The following is a 27,943-nucleotide window of genomic DNA, read 5'->3' as shown; positions in this document are numbered from 1 at the left end:
TTTTGGACAAGCAGTTATGAGTTTTAATAGGACCCACCTACGACCCTGACTATTATGTTTTTTTTTTTTCACTTTAATTATATAAATTTAATATTAAAAGACCCTCTTACTGTAAAACGCAATTTAGCTTTGATAATGACCCTCCAATGAGCCTGACTCTGTCTTTCACTCTTATTATGTGCATTTCTCTTTTCTTTTTTATCTCTCTTTCCCAGTGGTGGATCCAGTTTTTTATAACATGGGGTGAAAATAAAATTTTAAAATTATTATTTTTTTATTTTTTGGTGTGGCTAAAATTATAAATATTATTAAGACTAATAGAAGATATTAATTATTATAAATATTTTTGATAAAGAGGCTCACTATTAATATTAATAGTCTATTATTATTAAAAGAAATTATACATAAAATAATAAAAAATTAAAATTTAAGGATAAGCGGTCGCCAACTCCTCTCTTCGGTATTCCAAATAAATAAAAATAAAAATCATGGCTCGTCAAATTAACTTAAACCGTGGATTATTGTAGATAATAAGATTTGTCTTGGGATACCAAAAAAAAATAAAAAATGTCTTGGGTCATGAATTTGAAAATCATTTTTGTGCTTTTATTGACCCTGTCAGTCTGTCAGTTTACATTTGAAAATTTGAGAATGTATTTAAACATTTTTGGCACATAATGGGATTTAAACGGAATTCTCAATTATTATTACTTATACATTTTTTTTTGGTGTGTATGAAAGAAGAAGCTTTGTGATATTCTGATTGTTTCAAAAATATCATAATGACTGTTTCATCTGCAACGTGAGAGTTATCAATTGTCCTGGTTCATTTTAACGCCTTGATGCGTGTTCTGATAGTTGGGAATTCCAAAATAGCAATATAAATGAAGGACAGCATTTTAATATTGCCGGAATTTTTATTTTTATTTTAAAAGGGGTTTTTTTTACCCCAAAAAAAAAAAGGGTTTTTAATAATGCAAGGCATGGAGATTGGCGTGGAAGTCATTACCTATCAATACACACTTACACAGTATTATCAAAGTAAACAAGTAAAGCAAGAAAAAAAAAATTACGATAGCTGCCATGATCGCATGTGCATTAAATAATTTACTGAGTTGATCAATTTTAAAAGTTTGCAACAAAAGTAATTATAAATTAAAACAAACACTTAGGGACGTTTGGTAGAGGATAAATTTTTTCGTGTCCGGAAATTATGATTTACGGGAATATGGTGGATAAATCACTTTCCCATAAATATTACCAAAAGATATTTGGTAGGCCAAAATATTATTAAAATTTTGTCCAAAAAAAGTGTGAAATTTTTTCAACGCCTGGGATTCCAAAAATAAAACACCTTTGGTGGGGTATTCTTGGATGACATTTTGCAAGAAAAATTGCACACAAAATAAAATTATGAAAAAATTAGATTTCCAATTTTTTTTTTAGAAACCTTATATCAAATGTGAATAAATAGAATTACCACTATCATTTTTTCGAGAATCTAAAAAAATTTCCCCTACCAAACACCCTTTTATACACGTCCATATGCAAGAAATCAAGAATTGTGTGATACCATCATTATAACATCCTTCGTTATTAATCGAGGAACATTATTTATGTATTTTGAAATTTAATTACATACATATATACATGTAATTATATCAAAGTACAAATTATTACCACCACGTTCGTGTATCAACTGGTAAGGAGTTGTTCTAGTTTAACAAGTTGTCTCTAGTTCGAGTTTCTGGGACCGCATTTGTATTAAAACTTGGCAGGGAGAGTAGGGTATTAAGTCACCCTTACAAAATACAAATACTATAACAAAAACATAATTATGGTATAGTACAAAACTTCACAACTTCTGCTTTGCACGTAAACAACATCTACTTTAGTAGAGATATGCAAAATAACCAAAACACTGAACTGAACCGTGAACCGAATTGAACTGCACTTAAAATAATCGGTTTTTAAAAATTAGTTCATGAACCAAATCAGATTTTAAAGAATGGGTTCATGAACAGAACTGGTTTTTAAAACCAGTTCAAGAATCGAATCATTTTCGAACTGAATTGAACTAATTTTTATTTCTTTTTCTTTTTTTTCATAATAGGGTCGACCCGAATCGGTTCGGAACCGAATCATTTTCGAACCAAATCGAATCAAACCGAACAGAACCAAAATCAAACCGTTTAAACCAATTCGATTCGATTTTTCAAAATATTCAGTTCAATTCGAACCATGCACACCCTTACACTTTACGCTTGTCCTCCACATTCTCCGTATATGAAAACATACAGTGTAGTGTTTTCAGCCAATACTTGGTATCCTCCATGATTTTAATCGAATAATGTTAATATCATAATATCTTGAAATAGTCTCACATCACAAATATAGAGTTAGGATCATTTTACACCAGTGTAAGTTACACTCACTCTTAATCTTGGCTGTTGATCCTATTTATATCCAATGATTCTAAATTATTAGATATTTGAGTCGTTATATGGAAGCATGTGTAACTTTGGAGTAGGGAAACACTGTGGTTAAATACCTTGAAGACTGTACGGAGATCAGTGGAATGACTGATAGAATAAAAATATTTCTTTTCAGTGTAGATTATGATGTAATCTAGACTATTTCAGATGTAATCGTGAATTGGATTTCTTTATAATTAAATTTAAAGAATGTTTTATCATATGTCTTAGTTCTTATCCGCTACGTTAGAATCTCATTATAATTCTCATTCTCTTATTTAAAATAAGAATTAATAATTAATGTGATATCCTCTATGATAGTCAGTTATAGAGGATGTTACATTTTATGGTATTAGAGCAGAAAGGTCCAGGTAAATAAAAAGCTTAAACTAGATGTTGCTTGGTATCTTGTCATAGGTTATGCATATTTTGAATTATTTAGTAATGAGCCTTATCAACTCACTACAATAAAATAATATATATAGATATATGGCAGATAAAAGGCAAGCATTTTTAACTTCTGAACGAGAAGTTAACCTAGTAACTGATGCATTTACCGGGTTGGCAGAAGCCCTTAGAGAATAGATTCTAACAAATCAGCAAATTATTCAGGAGCTAAGGGAGGATCGTGCAACCAAAAACCATACCTGTAACTCTGAAAGTGAAAGTGGACCTAGATCTCTGAATGCTCAGGGAGGACCTCATACTGATTACAATGAATTAACTGAATTCCGTAAGCATAAACATTCCATTTTTTATGGAGATTATAACCTTGAGGCAGCTGTAGAATAGGTGAAAGAACTTGAGAAAATATTCCTGATAATGGATTATCCTATTATTCATCGGGTAATTTTGTCACATATATGTTGATAGGAGAAACATAACATTGGTGGACAAATAACAAAAGATATTTCCAAAGTCAAGGAACAGAGATTACTTGGACAACCTTTAAAGATACATGGAAAAATATTTTTTACAAAGTGTAAGAAACATGAAAGAAATATAATTCCTTGAATTAAAACAAGGAAATATGACACTTGGAGAATATGTGGCAAAACTTGAGGAACTATCCAGATATTCCAATTATGTACAGAATCAACCTAATGAAGAATAGTTGACAACCAAGTTTGAATCTGGATTAAAACATAAACTCAAAAGTATGATAATAAGACATCAAATAAGAAACTTTTCTTCACTAGTAAACAGATGCAGAGACATTATGGCAAACGTGATGGAAACTGTGGAGGCAAAGGAGAAAGTCAGAAGAGAAAATTGAAGGAAGAATGATGACAACGACGAAAAGAGATTTTAGCAAGCACATGACTCAGGAAACAACTCTGCTAGCAATGAAGGAAGAGGAAATGGGAAACAAATGAATTCTTAGATTCAACTATATCCTAAGTGCAAGAAAAATCATGTTGGAGAATGCCTAACAGGAAAACGCGTGTTTTAAATGTGAAAAGTCAGGACACTTCATGAGGCAATGCCCCCAAAATCAAGGTCAGAATTCATCCAATTAATATGTAGCACAGGGAAGAGCTTTTACACTCAGTGGTTAGGAAGCGGTTTAAACTTAGTGTAAGTTACAAATTTCCATTATACATTCTCATCTTGAAGTTTTCATTCTCACTAGGAAAAAGATAGCTACACCCCAAGTTTATAGGAATTATTCTCTTTAAGTCAAAGGGAATCTATTTGAGATAAATTTAGTTTACCTTCCTATAATAAATGTAATTTTAGCATAAAATAGTTATTTGCCCACTGTGTGGATTACGGATAACTAAATAAGTTATTTAAAATTTTTCTAGAAGATATGTTGCAATGGAAGCGTGGTGAATTTTAGGTAATTGAATAACGTTATTCAGATATTTTGAATGTATGTCAAAATTTTGGGGACAAAATTTTATTTAGGAGAGAGGAAAATGTAAAATCCAAATGTTAAAAAAAAATCATACTATTCAACGATACCGTGCAAAAAGCACCGCCAATTGAGTAAGTTTGGTGCAAAAAGCGCCATGGAGAAAGTTTGGCACAAAAAGCTCCACTGTGTCTCACAAATTGGTGCATAAAGCTCCATTTACATAAAATTGGTATTGGCGCAAGATGTGCCATGTTGTGTCAGAAGTGGATGCTTAAAACGCCGTGCTAATAGATGCTGTGTAATTAGCTGGGGCATCTAGCGTCGTACGCGTGTATAAAAAAAAGATATATCAGTAGCACATGTAGGCACCCCAAGGAGACTCAAATTTTATCTGATGACGATACTTAGTAAGATTTTATCTAAAAGATAATGATTACTTAGTGAGATTTTTTTTATTTACATAGTGATTAAGTTAGCATATTATCTATATATAACTATTTGACAAAGGAAAAGAAAAAAATAGTAAGAGAAAGAGAGGAAACAAAACACAAAGAGAGAGAAAAAGAAAGGGAAACAGAGAACAGAGAGAGGAGAATTTGAGAAAAAAAACAAAAGAAAGGGAGAGAGAGTGACAGAAGAAGTAAAAGAAAGGAAACAGAGAGCAGAATTCGAGAGGAAAAGAGAAAAGAAAGTAAACCGAGAAGAGAAAAGAGAGGAGAAGAGGAAACAAAAGTATGTGGGGAGAAAAATAATATAAGAAGGTAATATTGGGAGTAAAACTTTATTCTCCTACTTTAATTCTTTTTATATATTTTATATTTAAAGTTGGTATTTAAAGTTATTTCTTTAAATGTTGTGAAGGTTCTGTTTCTCCGTCCAAATATTTCCTTATAAATCTTTTCTATTCTTTTGATTTATCTTTGATTTTACAGATTTGATTAATTTATTCATAATAGTTATGAGAATTATTAACGGAATGAATATTAAGATCATAGAACTAAGAAATTTCTTTGGTACCAAATGGATATTAAAGGAATATGTAATCTTTTACTGAATGATTATGATGTGACTGACCCATAAGGGGACTATAATGGTTATAGAATAAGGGAATCATGGCTTGAGCTCTGCCATACAGAATCTTTTACATATAGAACCTACAATATTTGGGCGCTCACAGAATTTGAGCTAAACACGCAAAGGTTTGATATAGAAACCACAAATGTTTGGGTATGTCTAAATGAAGGACCCACAAAGGTATGGTCTTATATATATTATTTTATTATTACAAATATATTTTATGAGAATGATATTTTTCACTAAGGTGACTGAATTGGTTATAGTTTGAAAACTCTAATAATACTGATATTTTATCTCACGTGTATTTATTTTTATGCTAAAATTTTCAGAGAATAAACAGGCCAGTATGTGTAACTTTGGAGTTGGGTAAAATACTATGGTTAAAGACTTTGAAGACTGTACGGAGATCAGTGGAATGATTGATAGAAAAAAATATTTCTTTTCAATTTAGATTATGATGTAATCTAGACTATTTCAAATGTAATAGTGAACTGAATTTCTGTATAATTAAATTTAAAGAATATTTTTTCATATGCCTTAGTTCTTATTCGTTGCGTTAGAATTTTATTATAATTCTCGTTCTCTTATTTAAAATAAGAATTAACAATTAATTTGATATCCTCTATGCTAATCAGTTAAAGAGGATGTTACATCCAGGTCGAATTGCTAAAGCAATATATTATCTCCAAAAAAATTATAAATTACTGAATTATAAATCAACAAATATATGTATATACATATATAATTATAAAGTGCAGAATTATAAAGTACATAAATATAAATTGTTTACGTATAAATTACAAAAATATAAATTATTCAAATATAAATTTATGAAATGAATAACACAAAAAAAATTAAAATGTGGTATCCCATCGGGACTGACTAGGGGAAGAAAATGAAAAGTAAAATAAGATAACAAAGTAACACTTAAGGGATTTATATTTTAGAAAAAGAAGTTATTCCCTTAATATTTACTTTTATCTTTCCTTATTATGAAGTTTCCCCACTCACAATTTCTTCCTTTTTCTCTTCCTCTCCCTTGGTAGAGTTTTCTCTAAAAAGTTTCAAGACCATTGACTCTTTGATTTCTCTAAATTTCAAAGTAATGACTAATGACACCTTTAGCCTTTATTTATAGGAAAAAAAATTACCATCGAACCGAACAATTGAAAATCGAATTAACCGAAAATCAAAAAAGCGAAAACCGAAAAAAAATCACAAAATTTAATTGGATTGGATTCGTTGGTGAAAATCGATCCAATCCAAACCAATCCAATAATTTTCCAACCTTACCATCTACCTACTCCAACAACGAACCAACAATCACTCCAAACGTGGCAAAATGGTCACTGTTCCCCAAAAATCATATAGCAAAATTCTTAATCCAAAACTCATTAACCCATCATGTTGGAGAAAGTGGGTTGTTCTTGATCTATGTTATGCTTCTTTTTTTTGGTAAGATACATAATATATTTTTATTACATGGGTTATTGTTGTATAATAGCTCCTCTATAAGATGAAAATTTGGGTTACTTCGTATCTCAGACAATCAAATTATAAATTTTTTGTTGGAGGTAAAAGATGGTAATTCAACTTTTTGTTGTACAATGTTTCTAGATTGCACAATAATCATCATACATACTTTACAAAGCCGATACATACAAAAGATGTGTTATTTGCACAATAATCATCATACAAATCTTAGGTTTTTCAAAAAATCAAAAATCGATTCAATCCAAACCGAATAAAATCGGATTGGATCGGATCAGATTTGAAAAAAAATTCAAAACAAATGGATGATTACATGATTAAATCAAAGGAATTGAATCAGATGATTTTTGCTTATTAAATCGATCCAATTTAGACAGTGAACACTCCTAGTTAATCTATCCAAATGATACACTAAAGAAAAAGAAAAAAACGGAAGAAAGAGCCTAACAGTCTAACAAATGAAATATACTATAAGTCTATAACAAACTAACAAATTGGAGTGATTGTTGTTTAGTTGTCCAATAAAAAGAAGAACCTTTGTGATATTGTAATTGTTTCAAAAATATCATAATGACTGTTTCATATGCAATGAAGGAGTTATCAATTGTCCTGGTTCTATTTAACGCCTTGATTGCAAGATCTGAACCGTTGGTGATTTGGGCATTCCAAAAGAGCACTATAAATGAAGGACATGCATTTTAATATTGTTGTTTTAAATAAGGATTTGTTTTTTCTGCACTTACTGCCTGCAGTAAGTTCAATACGACGTTGTTTTGGACGGAAATCATGGTATTTTTATAATTTTAATTTATTTCAGGGTTATAATTATTTATAATTTTTAAGATTTTAATACTAAAACGACGTCATTTTGAGAATAAATGCAGATAACTTATCTGCAGCCTGCAGAAACATTTTCCCCTTTAAATAATGCAAGACATGTTGTTTGGAATGACTTTGAGCCATTGGATTTGTCCTTAATTGAGGCCTCGTTGGGTGTTGATTTGATCAAGGATTCAGAAAGGGTGTGGATTGTATTTGTATATATGAATTGATTTTCTTTTTGGGTACAAACTCACACCATCTTTTGATGGAAAAAAGGCAAGTATTCTAGTGGCTGCAACTTCACAATGTCCCTAGTCAATCAAGCTGACCTAACGGCACAGTTTGATATGGGTTGGATCAATTTTCTTTACACAAAGCACGCATACTCCACCTTCACTACCCTTTCCAATCCTACATTTAAGGAAAAAAGAAAAAAAGAAAAAAAACTAAAAGATAAGGAATTCACAAGGCATCAAATTAGTCAAATTCATGAGATACCCACTATATATCATGGGCAACCCTGACTTGTCATATTGTCTTCCTAAAATTTGTGCACATAAAAAATAAAATTCTTTGATTTCATTTGAAGAAGAAAATTTACTAGTTTTGAAATTTTCAATTGGACTATCTCATTTTAACTAGTCCTATTTTTTTTTTAATAATAAATGGACTACTATTCCTTAACTTGAAAATTGATCCACCGTGTCTTGGGCTTATGGTTTGAATGATTGACTGCGAGATTCATGTGGCTGAGTCACAAGCTTCCCTGATCACCGTTGATTTAAAATCAAATTAAAAATTAACGAAAGCAAAAGCATATTACTAATGGTGGGACCTTAATATCAACCTCCCTGACCTAACAACGGTGTTGATTGAGTTTGTGACACAAATAGTCACACAGGTACTACTTCCCTATATTTATTCCTTTTTTCCCCCCGTAAAGACCCACTAAATATTCATCAACATCATGTCATCACACACAAGAGAGAATATAAAATTATGAATAAATATTATCAATTATCATCTCATAAAAAAGTTATAGCAGCATTAAGACTAAGAAAGGCCAAAAACCTCTGTTTCTTTCGCCCTTTTAATTTTTGTGTTTCTCGAGTTGCGGGGCTTCATTTTTTTCTTCTTCTTTTTCTTGGTACTCAATATTCAGTTATTATGAATTGAAACTGCTATAGAACAAAAACCGCATGGGGAATATTGGGTAGCCTTTAATTTTATTTGATGAGGATGTGAGAAATAATAAGCAAAGCAAAGAAAAGTTCATAGTCAACATGATATGTGCAATAAATATTAGTATCCCCCTATCAGTTTCTTCTAAAATGATAAAGTATACTTAACAAGTAAGGTACATATTACATAATTAAATAATAATTGATTAAAACATCAGGGATTTATAAAAAGGATAGGATATTGTGATACACAAATAATGTTACGCACAATGTTACGACTACATTTTAACCGTTGATTTCTGCCAATCAACGGTTATCATTTTTCAAATTAAACTCATTAATTAATTATTAATTCGCAACAAATGATAACAGTTGATTGGTGAAAATCAACGGTTAAGATGTGGTCGTAGGCTTTTTCACCTTTTTACCCCTTATTAATTAATTAATAACCATTTTGCCCCTGATTCGAAACTATTTATCAATCTGCCCCTCTTTAGTCGACTACCTTGCATTTTTAATCGACTAAATGACCAAAACAGACAAAAAATGGCTGCTGGGAGATTTAGTCGACTAAATCTCCCTATTTAGTCGACTAAATCTTCATATTTTACAAAATAAAAAATAAGTCAGTATGATTTTAATCGATTAAGTAGAGAGATTTAGTCGATTAAATCTCCCAACAACTGTTTAGTTGATTAAAAATGCAAGGTAGTCGACTAAAGAGGGGCAGATTGGTAGATAATTTCGAATCAGGGACAAAATAGTTATTAATTAATTAATAAGGGACAAAAGAATGAAAAAGCACGTGGTCGTAGCATATTATGTATCTGTGTAAATTTATTCTCATAAATATCTTATTAACTATTACTATCTGTTTTCTTTTTATATGGTAATCTCAAAAAGTTTTTAAATTTAATGATTCTCAAATTAAATTTTAGTATAACAAAAAGGAAACTGAAATCTTTCAAATAACAACAACAAAACACAATTAAAAAAGGAAGAAAAGAAGAGAAGGTGGGTGAAAAAAAAATAAAAAAATAAAGGAAAAGCTGAACATTTACTTCTTGTACAATACAACACAAGAGGTCACATACACAGACCTTCCTCTTTCTTTCTCTGTCTCTCTCTCTCTCTCTCTTTCTCTCTCTCTGTCTCATTCTCCATTGCACCTTCCTTTCCTCTTTTCCTCTACCATTTGTGAGATTCCTCCAATGGTCTTTTACCTTCCATTGGATTGTACAGATTCCTAGCTATAATACCCAGATATCAATCTCTGCAATTCTATTTGATTTGTGGCTGTTTATGTGAAAAACTTTTAAGGACTGTAAAAAAAAAAAAAACTTTTCTGGGTCAGGTTTCTGCTTTTTTTTTTCCCTTGCAAACTATCTTCTGGGTTTGCTGCAGAATAAAGCCTTCAATACCCACTGCAAATAAAGCTTCAAAACAACTGTTTATATTTTCAGAAAAATTTCATTTTTTTCTGAATTTTATTTTATTTTTTGGTCAATAAAATTATTTTCTCCCCCTTTTTCTGCAAATTTTTTCTTCCTATTTTTTCCCCCCGAACTTTACTTGAGGAAAATATTGAGACATGGGCAAGCAAGGACCTTGCTATCACTGTGGAGTTACAAGTGAGTTCTTGTATCTCCAAAATACAGTTTTTTTGTTTGCAATTGTTTATTAGGAGTTATTGACTTCCTTATTTTTTCAAATTTGTTCTCTTTTTAATTCAAAGTGTGTTTTGCAACCGTTGGTATGGATTGTGATTTTGATAAAAATAGAGATATGTGAAGGAAAGAGTTGCTGGCCATTGGCCAAATAATCAAACAATAAATTTTTTTGTGTAATGTTCTTCTGGCTGTTTTAGAATTCAGGAGTACAAGTATTCCTGTTGCCTATAATATATGGAGTTGAAAGTTCTGGAAAATTTTATTAGTTTTCTCATTTGATTTGGTTTGTCTCACTCCTTTGGTGGTTCTTTGTTTTCCTTGACTATGTTTGAAGTATGAACAAATGCAATTGGTGCAAAATTAAGCTCAGAATCTATTGAATATTAGTAGGGACCTGTTACTGGATAGGCAGAACAGTTATTGCTGTTGAAAGTGTTTATCAATAAGAGTCAACTCACAGTTCACTTCTTCCCATTTGGATTATATGAACATAAGAAAGAGAGAAAAAGAAAGGACGGAAATTGTGCATTTGTGCAATGTCCATAGTTAATCCACTCATGTGTTCTGAAAGGATTTTACAAAGTTGTTTTGTTGCCACTTTCTCTCTGCAGCAACTTCTCCTTGTATCAGAGGATATTGGTCCATGCACTGTATTCATACTTCAAACTTGTTACTTCCCTGCCTTATGGCTGAAAATTAAGAATCATTTGCCTTGATTATTCATTATTATATTTTCAAGCTTTCTCAATTTCAAACAATTTTTGTTCATACTGATCACCTCAATAGAACTAATCCTTCAACTTAAGCCTTAGAGATGCTCATTGTCTTTCTGATAAATTCGAAACAGTTTCCAAGTGTTGAAGTCATTGCAATTGGTCAGCACTTCAAAACTCTAGGTGCCATTGTTTGAGTACAATGATTTCAGTCCCAAAAAAATGAGAACGTTTCATTTAGATTGCCTTTACATTGATTTCATGAGTGATATTCAGCGTATAAATGCTAGTCCTTTTGGTTCCAATGCCAGCATTGTCTTCACTACCAGTCTACACATCTTCTTAATTCGAGTTTCACCCATATCTGCTTGAGGAATGTAGAGTGTAATCTTGTTTTCCTTGCAAAAGGATATTGCTATGCTTTATCTAAAATATTTAAACTGCTTAATTACTGGCAGATTGTTAACAAATCAAGCAGAAATGGCTAATTCTTTATGATAGTGAATACTTGTTGATGATGCTATTTCAACTCTAAGTTGTTTGTTTGAGTTCGGTTTTCTAGTATATCTGGGAAATATGAATATGTGGTTGTTATTTGTGTATCTAATTGGAGATAATCTATATTCTTGTTTACAAAGGTTTTTAAATTTTATAGATTACTGACAAATAAGCCTTGCAATAGGCACACCACTTTGGCGTAATGGACCACCTGAGAAGCCAGTACTATGCAATGCATGTGGATCTCGATGGAGGACAAAGGGAACACTTGCAAATTATACCCCTTTACATGCTCGAGCAGAAACTGTTGATTATGAGGATCAAAGTGTTTCCAGGGTAAAGAGCATATCATTAAATAAGAGCAAAGAAGTGAAATTTGTCAAACAAAAGCTGAACCATGATAATGCTGCATCTGGAGGGCTTGCCTATGATTACAACCAAGGATTCCGAAAGGTTGTAGATGAAGATGCAAGCAATAGATCAAGTTCAGGGTCAGCTGTATCTAACTCAGAGAGCTGTGTTCAATTTGGTGGCACAGATGCTAGTGATTTAACAGGTTGGACAATTACTGTTTGCCAATTTCATTTGAAGATTTTTCTTCTTAACTGATTATGGCAGCATGGTCCATTCTATTGAAATAGTATGGATTTTTATGACAGTCCACATTTATGTGAGCATAATCAAGAAAAGAATAATTAAATGGGGGGAAAATGAAAAAGAAATACATTGTGGAATTGCAGATCAACTGACAAGGCCTTTGTTTTACTAAAAGAAGACTTGTAAATTTTGCATCTAATTGTACATCATATCATACATATGAGTTTGCTTTTTTGACAAAAAGAAATCAAGAAGTGATTTAAAGAATTTTCCACAGTGATGGTCTAGTTGTGTCTCAAAACAATTGCAATGGCAATTTTTACAATTAGATATTGATTATCAATTATCTATTGTTAGTGTATATCTATATTCCCTAGACAATACTTTTTTGAGAGTAAAATGTCAAGTTTTGCATATATGACATACCTATCTAGTTCTTCATCATTGGTTGACTTGGATCAAGAACTTTTAATCTGTTTTTGTGCTAGATATTTAATCTCCTGCAGTAGGTACCTTTGTTTCTTTAATAAATAAAAGCAAGTAATTTTAATGTAGATAGTTTGGTTAATTTAGGTCCTGCTCAGTCAGTGGTCTGGGATGCCATGGTGCCTTCTAAAAAGAGGACATGTGCAGGTCGTTCAAAGCCTTCTTCTGTTGAGAAGCTCACAAAAGATTTATGTACAATTCTTCATGAACAACAGTCTCACTTTTCTGCATCTTCTGAGGAGGATCTTCTTTTTGAAAGCGAAACACCAATGGTCTCTGTTGAGATAGGACATGGAAGCATTCTCATTAGGCATCCCAGCTCTATAGCTCGTGAAGAAGAGTCTGAGGCTAGCTCTCTTTCAGTTGATAATAAACAAAGCTTGATGAGTGAGGCATATTCATGTTCTGGTACCAGACCTATGCATAGTGATTGCAGTGGCATGAACTTCTCATCTCAGGGAGTTAAAAAGGTCAGAAACTCTGTTGGCCAAATATTGCAACAGGAGCAACTTAAAAGGCATGTTTTCCTACACTATTTAGTCTTTCATTATTTATACTTTTCTAGTCGGTTATGCAAGAATATAATTATTTAATATGATAAAAAAGTTCTATTTTGTCTACTACTACTGAAATATTCAAATTCCTGTACTAGCATGAATTCAGTATTTTTTCCCAACAGTGGTATAGGGATGTTCTCGTGTTTATGGATTGTCTTTATACCTGTGGCTGTGCGAAGAAATATTAGAGATAAATGTGCAGAAATTGTTTTGGAGAAGTGTCAGAAAGTTTTAACTGTTCAGTAATTAATATTTCTTTCTGTTTTTAATTTCAGGTACAATTATCAGCTTGAAAAACAACAAGTTCTTGGAAATCATGATTCACCACTGTGCTTAATAAATTTAAATGTGAGTTTCATATGTGCATTAGTTTCTCGCTATTTTGATTGTGCTGTTTTAAACTTTGTCGACAAAAATATTCATCCCCAGGCTTCTAATAAGTAATAATATCATCTTTATCCAAATCAAATGTTCTATTCTAACATGAGTTTTGCATAAGAAAATATTGGGCTTAAGCTATTTGACACACACAGCATGTATACTCTGTTTTAGAATCTTTTATTAAATTCTTTATTCATGTAATTACTCGTAGATCTTTAAGGATAGACTGAAGTTCAAATATGTTCATGTTTTTGGGTCTTGTATTCTTTTCTTATTCTGCATACACATTTATAACTATATATTGGTCAGAAAAGCTTCATACCCATCAAATTGTTGATTGTTTAATGTAACTGCTATTATGTTTGGTTAGGCTGTAGTGAACTATGAGGAGTTTACGAGAAACTTGACTAATGAAGAGCAGCAGCAATTACTGAAGTATCTCCCTGTGGTTGATACTGCCAAACTACCTGATGGGTTAGAATCTGTTACTTGTGTTTGATCAGAATTTTATTCTAATTTATCATAAAATGCTCTTTTGAATGTATTTTTTAAGTCATAATAAGCCTTGAACATAAGTTTCAAGTCTGTCTTTTCAAAAGATGGGGTTGGTAAATCGGAAGTCTAAATGCTCAATTATTATAAAATGTTGTGTTCCAAGAAAATTAGAGGCATTTCATAATGCATCAGATAACCGACTCTTCAGTGAACAGAATATATTCATAGAGTCCAACATTATTGATGGGTTGTTTTGTTGTATGTGCAGCCTTAAAATCATGTTCAGTAGCTCTCAATTCAAGGAGAACTTAACTTATTTTCAGCAACTTCTTGGGGAAGGCGTCTTTGATATCTCTTTGCTGGGGCCAAAACCTGAAGACTGCAAGATGTTGAAAAGGCTTGCGTTATCTAATCTCTCACAGTCAAAATGGGTAGAATACTATAACTTCATCAAGGTTTGTTCTGGTTTATTATCTAAATATTAATGCTTTTTTGTCCATAAACCAGTTTTGGTTATTGATACTTATCAGATATCACATCCTTTTATAGGTGCAGAGATATGAAAGCAGAGCTGGAAAATCTATTGATCTGGAATCTACTGGTATGGCATCAAGTAATGTTGCAAATGGCAAGAGATTGCGTGACAGCCAAAATCAAAATTTTTCAGGTTGGCTGAAAACTTTATGTCAAACATATAAAAATAAAAATATTCATATACCTATCTTGCAAAATGCTGCATATATGTTGAGCTTTTACTTTGAGACACATCAAGTGTGTTACTATTGTCCGTTAACTAGTTAGTAACTAAAACTAGAACTGAGCTGTTGGTTTTCACTGCCATTTACAATTTAACTGAAGATTCATTCTTAACACTAATCTTGCAATTTTCAGAATTGAAGACAACAATGAGGAGCCCCAAAAGGGTGATCATAAAGGCTGGCTGTGAGGGCAAAGAAGTTGTAGAAGATGGCTCTAGCTTCAGTCCAAAAAGCCTATTTGCTTTGCCTCATGATGGTAGCTTGTTCATGCTGGGTCCTTTAAACTTTGTGGATGAGAATTCTGATCAGGATCTGCTGCTAGAGGTGCCATCTAACAGTTCTTTTCCACAGGCAGAGCTCCTGCACCCAACTTTAAGCTTTGGTGCTCAAGCCAGCACAAGTAGTAGCTCAGTATACTCACATGCTACTCATCCTTAACTAATCTTTATTAGGTTACTTGGATGAGTATGGATAGAATCTTCTTTCGTAATTAGAGTCCACATGATTTGCGTCTTAAAAACCAAAATTCCTATACAAGAGATATGATGGTTGTGCTTTTATTTCCTTGCAACCTTCTTGAGCTTTGATTTCCAAAGGATGGAAGTTGGATGGGCTTTTTTTGTATAGATTGTAACAAGTAGCATGAATGTGGAGTGATGGTCTCCAGAGTTTTGTATGCATATTATAGTTTATGTTCTGTGAATTATTTTGACACCCTTTTTTTTTTCCCTATAGAAACCTCAACTTTCATCTAAATAAATAAAAAGCAAGATGACAGCTTTATGGGATGGATTAAGAGGAACTAGATAACTATTCTGTCTAAAGTCAACTTTCAAATCGTATGTCACCCCATGGTCCATGGATTGACATTCTACAGGTACTTTGTCTACATGCATTCCTAGGTCGAGTGGTTAATTGGTAAATGAAATATGAGTGTGAAGTCTGGGCAGGAAGTATTTGGTGGTGGTAGTATATCAGGGGTCCATGTCCAAAAGTACCTTTGATACACAAGTTAAATACATATTCACACAATAGTCTTTCATACAGTATTCCTTTTAGCTTGAAGTTTGAACGGTGTATAGGCTTTGGCAGCAAAGATTGAATTCTTAAACACTCAGTTGAGGTTTTATATGTATGTGGAGATAGTCACGTGTTCCAAAATATTGATTGCATATCGGAACGTGTTGAAGCATGTTGGTGTTTGACATACATATTTTCTAAAATAGAGTACATTGCCAAATTTTGATTTCTCGGGTACAAGCATGTTAGGTTTTGGCTTAAATAGTCTAACCCTGTGTAAAATATTTTAGATCTAGCCTGATCTATTAGCCTTATAATTTGGGCCTATATAAGAGCCAAGTTTAAATTAGATAGAAGATTTTTAGGTGAATCAAATCCAACTATCTACATAGTGCCGGTGCAATGGTTGCAACATAGAAATTGCCATGTATGAGTAGGGGTGACAGTTGATGCTAGAGGTGTTTGCAATATGAATAAGATCGATTTTGAAGCAAAAATTATCTGATCCAATTTTCAAATTTGATTCAATCCAATCTGATTTTATTCGGTTTGAATTGAATCGATTTTCGTTTTTTCAAAAAGTCTAAAATTTCAGTCATATAAATCATTAACTATATCAAAATAAAACTATACAAAGCTACAAACTATTGAGAAATTCAAGTCTTCAAACTAAAATAAGTCTTAAAATTCATGAAGAGTTAAAATAGAGTAATAGACACAAAACATCCTTGGCACAGATGATAAGGAGTCTAAGTTCCTTAACCAGAGATCTCGAGTTCGAGCCTTCGTAACGAAAAAATGATTTGGGAGAACTACCCCTTTAATAGGGTCTACAAACACGAGTCATGAGTACTTGCAAAGATAGTTGTTAGATTTGATATGAAGGTTGGATGATACATAATGATGACATGTATTGGAATTCTGAATTGTATCTCAATTTGCAAATCGAAATTCAATCCAAGAATTGCGATTTTAGATTTGAAATTAAGATGAGTATGGAGAATCCAATTTAATCTAATCTGATTTCATAAGCGGTTCAAAATTTAATTTAATACGAATATGAAAAGTCCCTTGAGATTAGAGAAACATGGACGTTCAAATTCATATTACTATAAATCTGGAAAGTCGTTCAAATTAATATGTATGAAAAAAAAAAAACCACTAAAAGATAAGTAGAGAATGTCTTAAACTTTCAAACTTCGTTCAGCAACAAAGACTTGCTCCAAAAAAACAGTAAAAGATAAGTAGAGAATGTCTTCAAACTTCGTTCAGCAACAAAGACTTGCACCAAAAAAACACTGGGAATGTCTTAAACTTTCAGACTTCATTCAGCAACAAAGAATTGCTAAAAAAACACTAAAACGGAAACTTTCCGTTTCAGATGTCCAGCAGGGAAGTAGGGAACAGTAAAAAAATTATTTTTAAATTATTTTTTATTATATTTCTGAATCTTATTATACGATATGATTCATTATACAAAGTATTCAACCTTCTATACATTCGGAGCATTATGCTTTATAGTTATACTGACCGATTAATTACTTGGACAGCAGGCGTGGGAAACTATCCATATTGAAGCTTTTCACCTACAGAAGAAGACACAAACTTCAATTTCAGTTGAAGCATCCCAGAAACATATTGCTAAATAATAATAATGATATCACATTGATTTATCACATAGTGCTGTCTATTACATACACCAAATGCAGCAATATCCCTTCTACATATTCGATATCACCAAATGACAACAAGTTATTACAGTACAGAATAGCACGTGGGACATTCGAAATTAAGAGAATTTTGAAAATTGAGTCATCATATAATCGAGTGAATAGACATTTCAATCCCCAAATATTATTATTTACTTATAATTTAATTTCTGAATTTATTTGTACATACAAGTCAATATTAAGTTATTTCTTCTTAAGTGATATAAAAAAGAATAATTATATAAACCTGGTTACTACCTCATAAATAAATTCAATACAAACTAAGAATGGGGTTTCAAAAACTAGTTACCTAATTATTTACACATAAAGTGATCTTAATTCAAGTTTTGGATCACAATTACAAGTGACAGACAACATCCAAAACCAGATAGAAATTAGAATCCTACCATACTATCATCCGTTAAACAAAGTAGACAGCAAAGACAATTTGAAGTCCTTGAAAGAACCATATGCTAACAACAATAGTCAGTGTACTCAAAACAAACAAAAATCCACTAAGGATTGAACTTCATTTCCTCCACTCGGGGATTAGTAGCACAATATGAATAATATCAATTTTTACAGAGAGTTTCTTTATACTATTCACTGTGTGTTGAAGTCATCCTTGTCCGGCCACCACCTTGGACGAGGAAAAGTAATACCACGAAGCTTTGCAGCTTCCAACAAACTAACATTATCAACATAATCTTCAACTTGGCGATTGTTTTCTGAGAGAACTTTCAATACAAAAAAAACAGGACACTTCTTTTTCTCACGAACTTTCCCAGATTCCAATTCATTTGCTGCATTCTCCAAACCATCACGAATTGAGATTGGCAGCACACGCAGTCCTGGTTCCTCATCACTACTCTCTTGCCTTCTAGAAGCTTCTATGACTATAACCCCATCACTAGACTTGTTCCCCTCCACTGTGCATGGCAATTTGTCACCTTCACAAAACTCAACATCCCCAACATTTGTTTTAGACTCCAATTGAACTACTTGGGTTTCAAAATTTTCCCCACAGCCCAAGTTTTTGTCCATTGAAATTTCTCTGCAACAATTGTCCTCTTTCCCAGCGTCAACGGGTATTTGTTCACCATCAAGAACATTTTCTTGAGGTTGATGATCTTCCCCAAAATTGCAGGGACTTTCTGTGTCAGCTTCAGAAACCAGTTTCCCCTTGCAATCCCCCACACCCTCTTCGACTTTCTGCAATTGAATTCCGAAACAATCCCTTGAAGAATCAAACCCTAAATTCTTATCGGAAAGTTTCAATTTTTTCACCGGCAACTCACCTAAATCAGACAATTCCCTTTGCAAAACCCCAAATTCATCGAATTGGCACTCGGGAATCTCGCCCAGACGATCTCCTTCGACACCGTGCGAGCACTCAGCGACCAAACCGCCATCAATTTCCTGCGTCAACGGAACATCCGAAAACCCTAATTCCGAATCCCTTCCTAAATCGACGAAATCTGTTCCATCGGAATACCCACACAAATCGACAAATCCCTGGGTCCCACAATCAACATCAACGACCTGATTAATCGCGCAACGATCAACATCAACGGTCACCGTCCTTCGCTGATCGTCGGAAGTTGGCAGCGAGGATTCCTCAGGCGGCGTGTGAAAAACGTCTTGGGGGGCACCCTCCTCCTGGGACTCCGGCAGAGACACCATGACAATGCCGGCGGAAGACACCGGAAAATCGCCGTATATCGGCGATGCTGCGTTATCGTTATGAGTGTCTCCGACGAAAATGTTTCGGTTCAAGTGTTCCTCCTGTGAGGAAGATATGCGAGAAAGATTTACCATAAAAGCGTAGGGTTCATCGTCATTCGTCTCACACATATCTCTCCATTCAAATTCAAACCTAACATCTTTTTAGCAAATTTGGATCGGTTGCTCTTCCCGCGGGAACCACCAACGTTGGGAAACACCACATTCATTCTCGAAACATGGCCCACTCTAATAATTTCATTTTATAATTCGTTATATATAAGACGAAGATATTTTCTTTATTTACTACGAGGAATATATTATACTTATCACTATTTTTTAGTAATAAAAATAAATAATAGTAAATATAACCTCTCTTTTATTTTATCTATTATTTTGTTTTAGAATTGCTTTAAAAACTATTTATTCAAGCAAGCAATTTCTTTATCTATCATTTTTTAAATACATTTGGAAACCAGTTTTAAAATTAAATTAAGAAAATATTATTTCTCATATTATATTAAATTAATAAATTATCTAATACAACATAAAAAAATTAGTGGAACTCATTAAAAAAAACGAAAAAGAAGAAGCGAATTCCATCTATTCTTAATGCTTATCCCAGTCCTTCAATGATACCAATCATGTCGCCAATGGATTTACCACACAGTTTGTTTACACAGTTGTAGAATATTAATTTTTAATAATGATACTACACTGATAAAGTATTTTACAAATCTTATAAACTAGTCATTACCACTATTTATTTGTCCTTTTCTTTCTTTTTCTTCTAAAGGAAAATAAATCTTGGCACAGCTTGTCATGACTACTTGTTTGTGTTAAGCTGTTTTTGATGCGGAGGGGAAAGTTGTTCCCCGTGTTTCTCCTAGCTAAATTGTTAGCTACTTATCCATTTTTTTCATCCTGTACTAGAATATCACCAATCTTAACAAAGCCTTGAGTAACACTAACATAAAGACCATTTCGAAAGGCATTCAATATTAAGCATATAAGTGACGCGGACATTTGGTCGAGGAAAATTTTTTTGAATACTAGGAAAATAGTTAGAAAGTAAATTTGGTAGGAAAATGTAAAAAAAATATTTTGGTTGGAAAAAATTTAACCGGACAAATTAGGTAAGATTTATAAAGTTTATGTTTGGTTTGAGGTAAAATATAGATGGAGAAATAAGTGACAATTATGAAAATGTCCCTGTTTACATAAATTTACAACTTCACAATTAGTTTTCTAATACAAAATGGAGGGTCACTTTGGTCACAATTTTCATTCAGTTTTTTACTTTCTTAGTTTTCCATAAATATCACATCTCAAGAGGTATTCTTAAATAGTGAATTTGAGCACAAAATCAACTGAAATATGGTTTCCGATGCAAACTTCTTTCCTAGACTTTTTTTTCATAAACTTGTACCAAACATAGCATTTTGGGATACCTACCCACACTTCCCCATCTATCCCATCTATCCCAAAAGAAAACCTCAACCAAACACACCCTAGAAGTCCACTATTTTTCCAAATGCCATACGCGTCAATATAAATTTAATTTTAACAACATCAAGGCAATGTTGCATTGGCAGCCAAATATCAATAAAGGAGAAAGGGTATTACATTTATTTTATTTATATTCCATCTAGTATCAGATGGAAAGTACATGAATCCCCATTATCTAGTCCATTTGGCAAAAGGGCACAAACCAGCATTCTTAGTTGCACTAATCAGAAACAAATTGCATACAAAGTGCCTTATTTGATTTCAAAGTGCTTTTTTTCTTTTATATTAGTAATTAAATCTGGACCTTGCTGTCATAAGTAGCTCCGGCCTTCCAATTTCCAGGGATAGGAATCTTGGACTGCTTCCAGTAAACCCCAGCACTGCCACTCACTTGGAACCTTAAATAGAATTCACCACTTGGTGGGTTTTGATAGTCAAACACTGCCCCATAGACCCTGCGCAGGGGCATCCATTCTTTGGTGTTTTTCTGCACCATTGACAACATTTCAAGAATCAAATTCAATACAACTAACTACACATGAAGACAAGTAAAGTAATTGAATAGAAGCACTCTCAAAGTAAAACTTAAATTAAACTAACTACTATGAAACTTGGCCAATACAAAGGGTAAAGTTGATATTCAAATCTAATAATTTAGAAATTGTTATATTGAGAATAATATAAAAGGGTGCAACAAGATATTAATATAGATATACCAGGTACATCTCAACAGCAGAGACATCGTATGCTCCATCTACATAGAGAAGCACAACAGCGAAGTAGCCAGGGTTATTGCTACTTTCTTGGACATGAAACATGATGTTTTGACCAGGGTATTTACAAGACACCCTTTCAAATTCAATATCCACTACACCGTATTTGGCAAGCTCTGCAGATGCTTTTGCGTCTCGTCCCAATTTTGCAAAGGCACGTGGGCTCATGATGAAGTCTGTTCTGTCTCCCTGACCATAGTCTGTTGCTAACACTATTGCTCCATTGTGATTGCAGAGTCCAGGTAAAGTGCACCTAACCTGAATCATCATTTACATGTGACAACTAACAAAGTATTAGTGGAGATAGTAAGCAATGTTTTTTTTTTCAATGATGATGAAGCCTTCTTTTACTAAGGATTATTAGAAATAGTGATTATTAGTAAGAAAGGGAAAGAAAACTACCCGATAGCATGCACCACAGCCAGCTCCATTCCTCCATAGCCCAGCCACCGCTGCGACACTGCCATCTTGGATCGTTCTTCCATAATCGCCAAAGCCACAAGCTCCATCTAAAATATATATTGATCGACCAATCATATTATATATGTTATGTCATGCTAAAAGTAGTGTAAGGTCAAACACAGTGCACATTTTACTTCTAACAAGCGAAGCATACTTCGTTAAAAGTAAATTCTTGAAATGTTTTTGATAGAAAGAAAACAATATTTAGTTTCAAAACATCAAGATCATTAGTGAAACATGCAAATGTGCTCCCAAAAAAAAATTGGATATATATATAAAAGTCAAGATCATTTTATACCAGAATAAGTTATATTCTCAATCTTAAGTCTATTGATTCCATTTATATCTAATGACTTCAATATTTAGCTACTTAAGCCATTAGATACAAATGAATCAACGACCAAAATTGAGTGTAACATATTTTATTCTTGCATCGGTATAAGAATAATCTGCCTCATATATCCTAATTCCTAGCCGGCTAACAAAGGTGGTTGGTATAAACAACTTATTTGTACAAACACATGTTATGGGTATATAGCTAGCTAGATAGAAGGGTAGGGTCACATACTTGGATTTCCATAACCATCAGGGGTACCATAATAGGTTGCTCTGGACTCGGTATATTGCTTGCAGTAACACAGTGCAGGAAAGAGCAGTATGACACAAACAAGGCCAAGTTGGTGCTTAAGACTAAGTTCCATGTCTAAATGACAAATTCTCCGGAGCAAAGAGGAGGATAGAAATGCAGCAATTAAGAGAGACCAATGCGATAAACTTAAGGGTATGAAGCAATAATAAAAATTAAATAAGAGAAGGCTTAATGAGATAGGAAGCAAATGTATGGAGTCATATTTATAGTACAGCATTAGGTACATACCAGTGTTGGGATAGCCCACTTTTTCTCCCACATGGATTTATAGTATGCAAAAGGATTGGAATAATGATGTGCAGAAGTAGAACGTAGGAATATTGAACACACCCCACCCCCCCCTTTCCCCCCACCCCAAATACAGGTTATTTATAGAAGTTTTGGTGTTTATCTATTTAAACATGTGGTTTAATGTTATTAATTGTCAAAGGTTCATTTTGTTTATTCAAAATCAAAGACAAGCTACTAGGATTGGTTTAGTGGTGAGAGGTATTGGTAGTTTGTATTAGATTATGTGTTTAATTTTCACATATGTATATAAAAATAAAAATAAAAATCAAAGGCTGTGAGGAAACAACTATTGGAAGGAACCTTCAATCCTACACCATGTATCTATATACGGGTTATACCAGATTATTTTATTATTTAAATAATACAAAAAATATTTTTCTTGCAACTTACTCTATAATTTATTTCTCAAATCCCAAAACAATTTCGTTTTGAGATTGTAAGAGATAAATTTATCTCTATTGTGTAGGAGAAACATTAATCCCTTTATTAATATAAGATTTAAATTTGTAAGATTTAAAAAGATGATCACATATATAACTAATTATTTATAATTTCACTGAATTATAATCAGTCTATTAAAACATTTTATACTTTAAGATAAGTGACATCAAATAATAAAATTAGTTTTAATATTATATTTTAGATAAATAGATAAAGAAACGTAGAAACAACTAGAAGAGTTTATTATTATTCGACATTCCACACCCACTTAAATATTCAGTAGCCAATTTTTGTTGGAATGCACCCACAGATTCATTAATTAGTACGAACTGAAGCACAAATTGAAATACTTAGGGCCTGTTCTGGTCAAATGGAATCATCTTAAATTGTATGAGAAGATTAATGATGATAATAATAATGTTGACATTAGGTAAGTTAGTATTATTATTATTATGCTTGCCATGTAGAAATAGAGTGTTTCTAAGTACTAAGTTTTACGCCAAAGACTTAGATTAATAAGGATGCAATATAGCAAGATCTCGAGTAGGTTTGATTGTGGTGTTATTATGTACTGGCCCTCTCCGTCATGATTATAGAACCGCTTGGATTGAGTTCCAAACAACTTACATAATCCAAGAGTACATCACCTGCCCCCGTTTGGATTATGGAATTGGCTCAACCCAGATCGACATGTTAAAATCTTTTTAATTGTTTGAATTTTGTGACAATTTATTGATGTTTTTTTTTAAAGCTATTTATTTATTTTTATATAGGCATATTGATTTGGTTAATTTGTATCACAGTGCAAGCTGTAAAGAAGATTTTTTGATCGTAGGAATTATCAAGTGACATGAGCTTTTCTAAATTCCTCTATTATTATTATTATCATTATTATTATTATTATAGCCGTAGTCGTCTTTTCATTATGAATTCACTATGTATATTGGGTTTTACTAAGTTATTATTTTATTTTGAAAAGGATGAGAATGGTGGGATTTACGGATTTTTTTATAATAGTATGATAAAAAATTAGCGTATGATAAGTACGATGTGCTAATTTTGAGATACAAGAGAAGGATACTACAAAAAACACGGTGTTTAGCCACATTTATAAATGTGGCAAAATGTAACAAAAAACGTCGCTAAAAAAAATACCACATTTTTGCAAAATGTGGCTAATCCTGGCGTGGCATTTATTTAGCCACATTTTTCTTTTCACTTTGCTACTGCTGTCATGAGTGTGGTAGCATTATTTTGGCCACGATTTTTGTGACATTAGCCACGTTAATAATGTTATGCAATCATTTAAAATTGTTGCAGTTATGACCATTTTAACAGAAGTATTATCTTGTCCTATTTATTTTAGCACCGGTTTCACCAAATTCCGATACTCCTAAGTCCAGTTATGCAATCATTTAAAGAAGGTGCTCAGACCAAAAATGTTGCAGAAATTTTCTGCTAGATCCTTCAATATAAGGTATGACCATATCTAGATTATATAACAGCTGTTGTTACACAATGACCACAACATTTTAGGAAATCCTTAGTATATACTCATTAGTCTAGAATTGAATTTCATGTCAAATTCTGCATAATTATCACAGCCATAAACAGAACAACCATGCACCTATCATAATTCATCTCATAGAATTTCATGTTCCCAATTATATACACTTCAATAGATCGAAGGATACACCAAGGCTAGAGCAACCTTGGCTGAAACAGAATCAGGGGAAATATCAAGATCTTTGAGGTTTACCTCTCTTCCTTGATTCAAGCCACTTAGCCTTTAATTGATCCTCTTTCCATCAACTCCAATCAGTGTCCTAACAGCCCCCAAAGTTTGGTTTCAGCATCCCTTCTTTTTCTTTTAAAGCTTCATGAAATACCATAGAGGCAAAAACTGATATGGTGCCAAGAAGGATTTATGACACTTGAACTTTAACAAGTTTATCAGTTATCATTTGATTTCAGTTTAGTATCACTTGTTCTAACACATGAAATCAGTTGGGTGAACAAATGATTCAAATTATCTACACTCATTGATCTGTTGAGAGTTCTCATGAAGTTTGAATTGTAGTTTGGATTATGTATGTATACTCCCTCAACTCTTTTCTATTCTTCCACAATTAGATACCGCATAACTCATACCACATCCTTGTGCTACTTATAGACTTTTCCATCAACCTGCTTTACTAAGATCAACTTAGTTTATTAACGCAAGCCTAATGAAGATTTTGATTTTCCTAGTACTAACATGATACGAATTTAATAATTCAAATATTGAATATTATACATAATTTAAATAAATTTTTTTAAGTGTTGTACATTTTCAAATACCAAAAATAACCATATTATTCAAAAAAAAACTATATGTTTAACTAACTGATTTATCATTTGGCTCCTCTGCCAGCAAAAAACATCTTTCTAATCGTTTTCCTCCTCTTCACAATATTTTCTGTATCCAAAGCTGAACTTCATGCTCGTTACTATGACCAAACATGTCCACAATTGGAAAAAATAATTTCAGAAATGGTTCTCAATGCTTCAATGCATGACCCAAAAGTCCTAGCTCGTATCTTGAGGATGTTCTTCCATGACTGTTTCATAAGCGTATGATTTATAAATCATACCATTATAATATTCCCATGTAACAGAGCAAGTACCCACGAATACAGAGAAAGAAACGAGAGAGAGACAGAGACATAGAGAGTACCTGAATGAACAAAAGAACTTCAGATCTCCTTATTTCAGAGCCCTAAAAATTGAAGTTCCATTATAATTCCAGAACCTTAAAATTGCATGGAAAAACCAGATCTGAGATCGCACTTCAAATTTAATATCAACAGCGATTAAACCTAAACTTGAAATTTAAAAAATAATTAAATAAAAATATATAATACCAAAAAATATTGAAAACATTCATAGATTTACAAGGATCTGAAAGCAGACCTTAGCACTGAGAAATTCTAGTTTGTTGGAATGGAGAACTTGCTTATTATGTATCAAATACCACGATTTGAAGCTCGGGATTAACAAAGGAACTGAATTCCAAGCTAAACCCTATTAGATTTTAATCAGGAAAGAATAAGATAAACTTTAGGGTTTATCCCTAACAGAAACGTCGAATAGAGTAGTGAACAAAAATAAAAAATATTTTTTAGAAGAAGAAAAAATAATATAAAACTTAAAAATAGTTTTACTTCATATTGAAAATAATGTGGCTAATCGGGGGTAGTTTTGGATTTTTATCAACATTTTAATAAATGTGGTTAAAGTGATGTCCCTATACGCCTTGTTTTTTGTAGTGGGATTTCAACTTACAAAGTTCACTGAATTTACTAGAATATAGAATAGAATGTTAATTGTACGTTAGTACAACTATCTTGTTGGGATTAAATGTGCTATTTGTCGTCTATGCTGTGGACATTACCGAACACCAAAAAATATTCACTCCATAGTACCTAATGTAATATCTAATAAATTTGGCAATAGGAATGAATGTATGATATATATCAACAAAGTTTACACCTTGTGTCCTATTCGCTGAAAGATAAAAACAGTTTCTAAGAATTTTAGTTTAAGCTATTTTAGGATTAAAGCCTAAACATCTTGATGTAAAATAAAAATGGGGGCAAACTTTATTCTCATTCTTGTCCCTAATAATAATGAAGAAATAACCAGATTAAGAATGAAAATAGTGATAACGCTATGTGGGGGTGCATAAAACATGTAGGGGTGCATAAAATAACCAAAATAACTAGACTCTTTTATGAACTAAATTGCAATATTGCACTTAAAAGAATTGATTTTTTAGAATAGTTGATGAGCTGAATTGGTTATTTTTTTCTTTTCTGTATTTTTTTTCTTATTTATCTTTATTTTATTTTTAATTATTTTTATTTTTTTAATTTCTAGTATTATATATATATATATATATATATATATATATATATATATATATTATCATTTTTCCCTTCATCTTTATGTACTTTTCATTTGGGATCATTTGTTACTAATCCTATCTATTTTGGGATAAATATGTTGTTCATGAACCGAACTGATTTTTTTAAAATCAGTTAATGAACCAGCTTTTAATGTTATCGTTCTCATTTTTTTATCATATACAATACTTCACTTATCATATTTAGTCATTGTGTAAACCTTTATACAAACTGTACCATTGATAAACCTATGATATTTTGAAATATTACTGTAACTAATTCAATTTATTCGACACAATTCTTCATTCTATTGTTCATACATGGTTGTTGTACCAGTTTATAATCGATTAAAAAATTAGTTT

General features: G+C 32.3%; 3 protein-coding genes across 4 annotated transcripts; 1 reads left to right on the top strand and 2 right to left on the bottom strand.

Annotated features, from left to right (window-relative positions):
• Positions 1-10,004: 10,004 nt before the first annotated feature.
• On the top strand, positions 10,005-15,783 carry LOC133299383 (GATA transcription factor 26-like). 2 transcript variants are annotated; one of them, XM_061498839.1, is made up of 8 exons: positions 10,005-10,537; positions 11,972-12,343; positions 12,958-13,387; positions 13,703-13,775; positions 14,179-14,282; positions 14,572-14,734; positions 14,853-14,970; positions 15,195-15,783. In XM_061498839.1, exons 1-8 carry the CDS (start codon positions 10,498-10,500, stop codon positions 15,497-15,499), a joined length of 1,605 nt encoding a protein of 534 aa, XP_061354823.1. In that variant the 5' UTR covers positions 10,005-10,497; the 3' UTR covers positions 15,500-15,783. The 2 variants fall into 2 exon arrangements, with proteins under 2 accessions (XP_061354823.1, XP_061354822.1); XM_061498838.1 differs by having other exon boundaries at positions 14,572-14,758.
• Positions 15,784-17,569: 1,786 nt separating this feature from the next.
• On the bottom strand, positions 17,570-19,748 carry LOC133299392 (uncharacterized). Its single transcript, XM_061498848.1, has 2 exons — positions 18,198-19,748; positions 17,570-17,667 (listed from the first exon to the last, which is right to left on the bottom strand). The coding sequence occupies exon 1, from the start codon at positions 19,642-19,644 to the stop codon at positions 18,394-18,396; it is 1,251 nt and encodes a 416-aa protein (XP_061354832.1). The 5' UTR covers positions 19,645-19,748; the 3' UTR covers positions 17,570-17,667; positions 18,198-18,393.
• A 1,565-nt stretch (positions 19,749-21,313) lies between these two features.
• LOC133299394 (expansin-like B1) lies at positions 21,314-22,957 on the bottom strand. Its single transcript, XM_061498850.1, has 4 exons — positions 22,825-22,957; positions 22,197-22,303; positions 21,738-22,052; positions 21,314-21,508 (listed from the first exon to the last, which is right to left on the bottom strand). Exons 1-4 carry the CDS (start codon positions 22,955-22,957, stop codon positions 21,314-21,316), a joined length of 750 nt encoding a protein of 249 aa, XP_061354834.1.
• Between the last annotated feature and the right edge of the window lie 4,986 nt (positions 22,958-27,943).

The sequence above is a fragment of the Gastrolobium bilobum genome, unplaced genomic scaffold (genome assembly GCF_033153095.1).
Source record: "Gastrolobium bilobum isolate Gb01-03AN ecotype WA unplaced genomic scaffold, APGP_CSIRO_Gbil_v1 utg1549, whole genome shotgun sequence".
Lineage (NCBI taxonomy): Eukaryota > Viridiplantae > Streptophyta > Magnoliopsida > Fabales > Fabaceae > Gastrolobium > Gastrolobium bilobum.
The sequence above is the reverse complement of the archived record's forward strand: the minus strand, read 5'-3'. Positions and strand labels throughout refer to the sequence as shown.

Excerpts from the sequence above, each read along its gene's own strand:
- LOC133299383 (XM_061498838.1), top strand. The coding sequence starts at position 10,498 with ATGGGCAAGCAAGGACCTTGCTATCACTGTGGAGTTACAA. Across the intron at positions 10,538-11,971 it reads CTATCACTGTGGAGTTACAA|GCACACCACTTTGGCGTAAT; the intron begins GTGAGTTCTTGT and ends GCCTTGCAATAG. Across the intron at positions 12,344-12,957 it reads AGATGCTAGTGATTTAACAG|GTCCTGCTCAGTCAGTGGTC; the intron begins GTTGGACAATTA and ends TGGTTAATTTAG.
- LOC133299392 (XM_061498848.1), bottom strand. The coding sequence starts at position 19,644 with ATGTGTGAGACGAATGACGATGAACCCTACGCTTTTATGGTAAATCTT.
- LOC133299394 (XM_061498850.1), bottom strand. The coding sequence starts at position 22,957 with ATGGAACTTAGTCTTAAGCACCAACTTGGCCTTGTTTGTGTCATACTG. Across the intron at positions 22,053-22,196 it reads GCTGTGGTGCATGCTATCGG|GTTAGGTGCACTTTACCTGG; the intron begins GTAGTTTTCTTT and ends ATGATGATTCAG. Across the intron at positions 21,509-21,737 it reads CTGCTGTTGAGATGTACCTG|AAAAACACCAAAGAATGGAT; the intron begins GTATATCTATAT and ends TCAATGGTGCAG.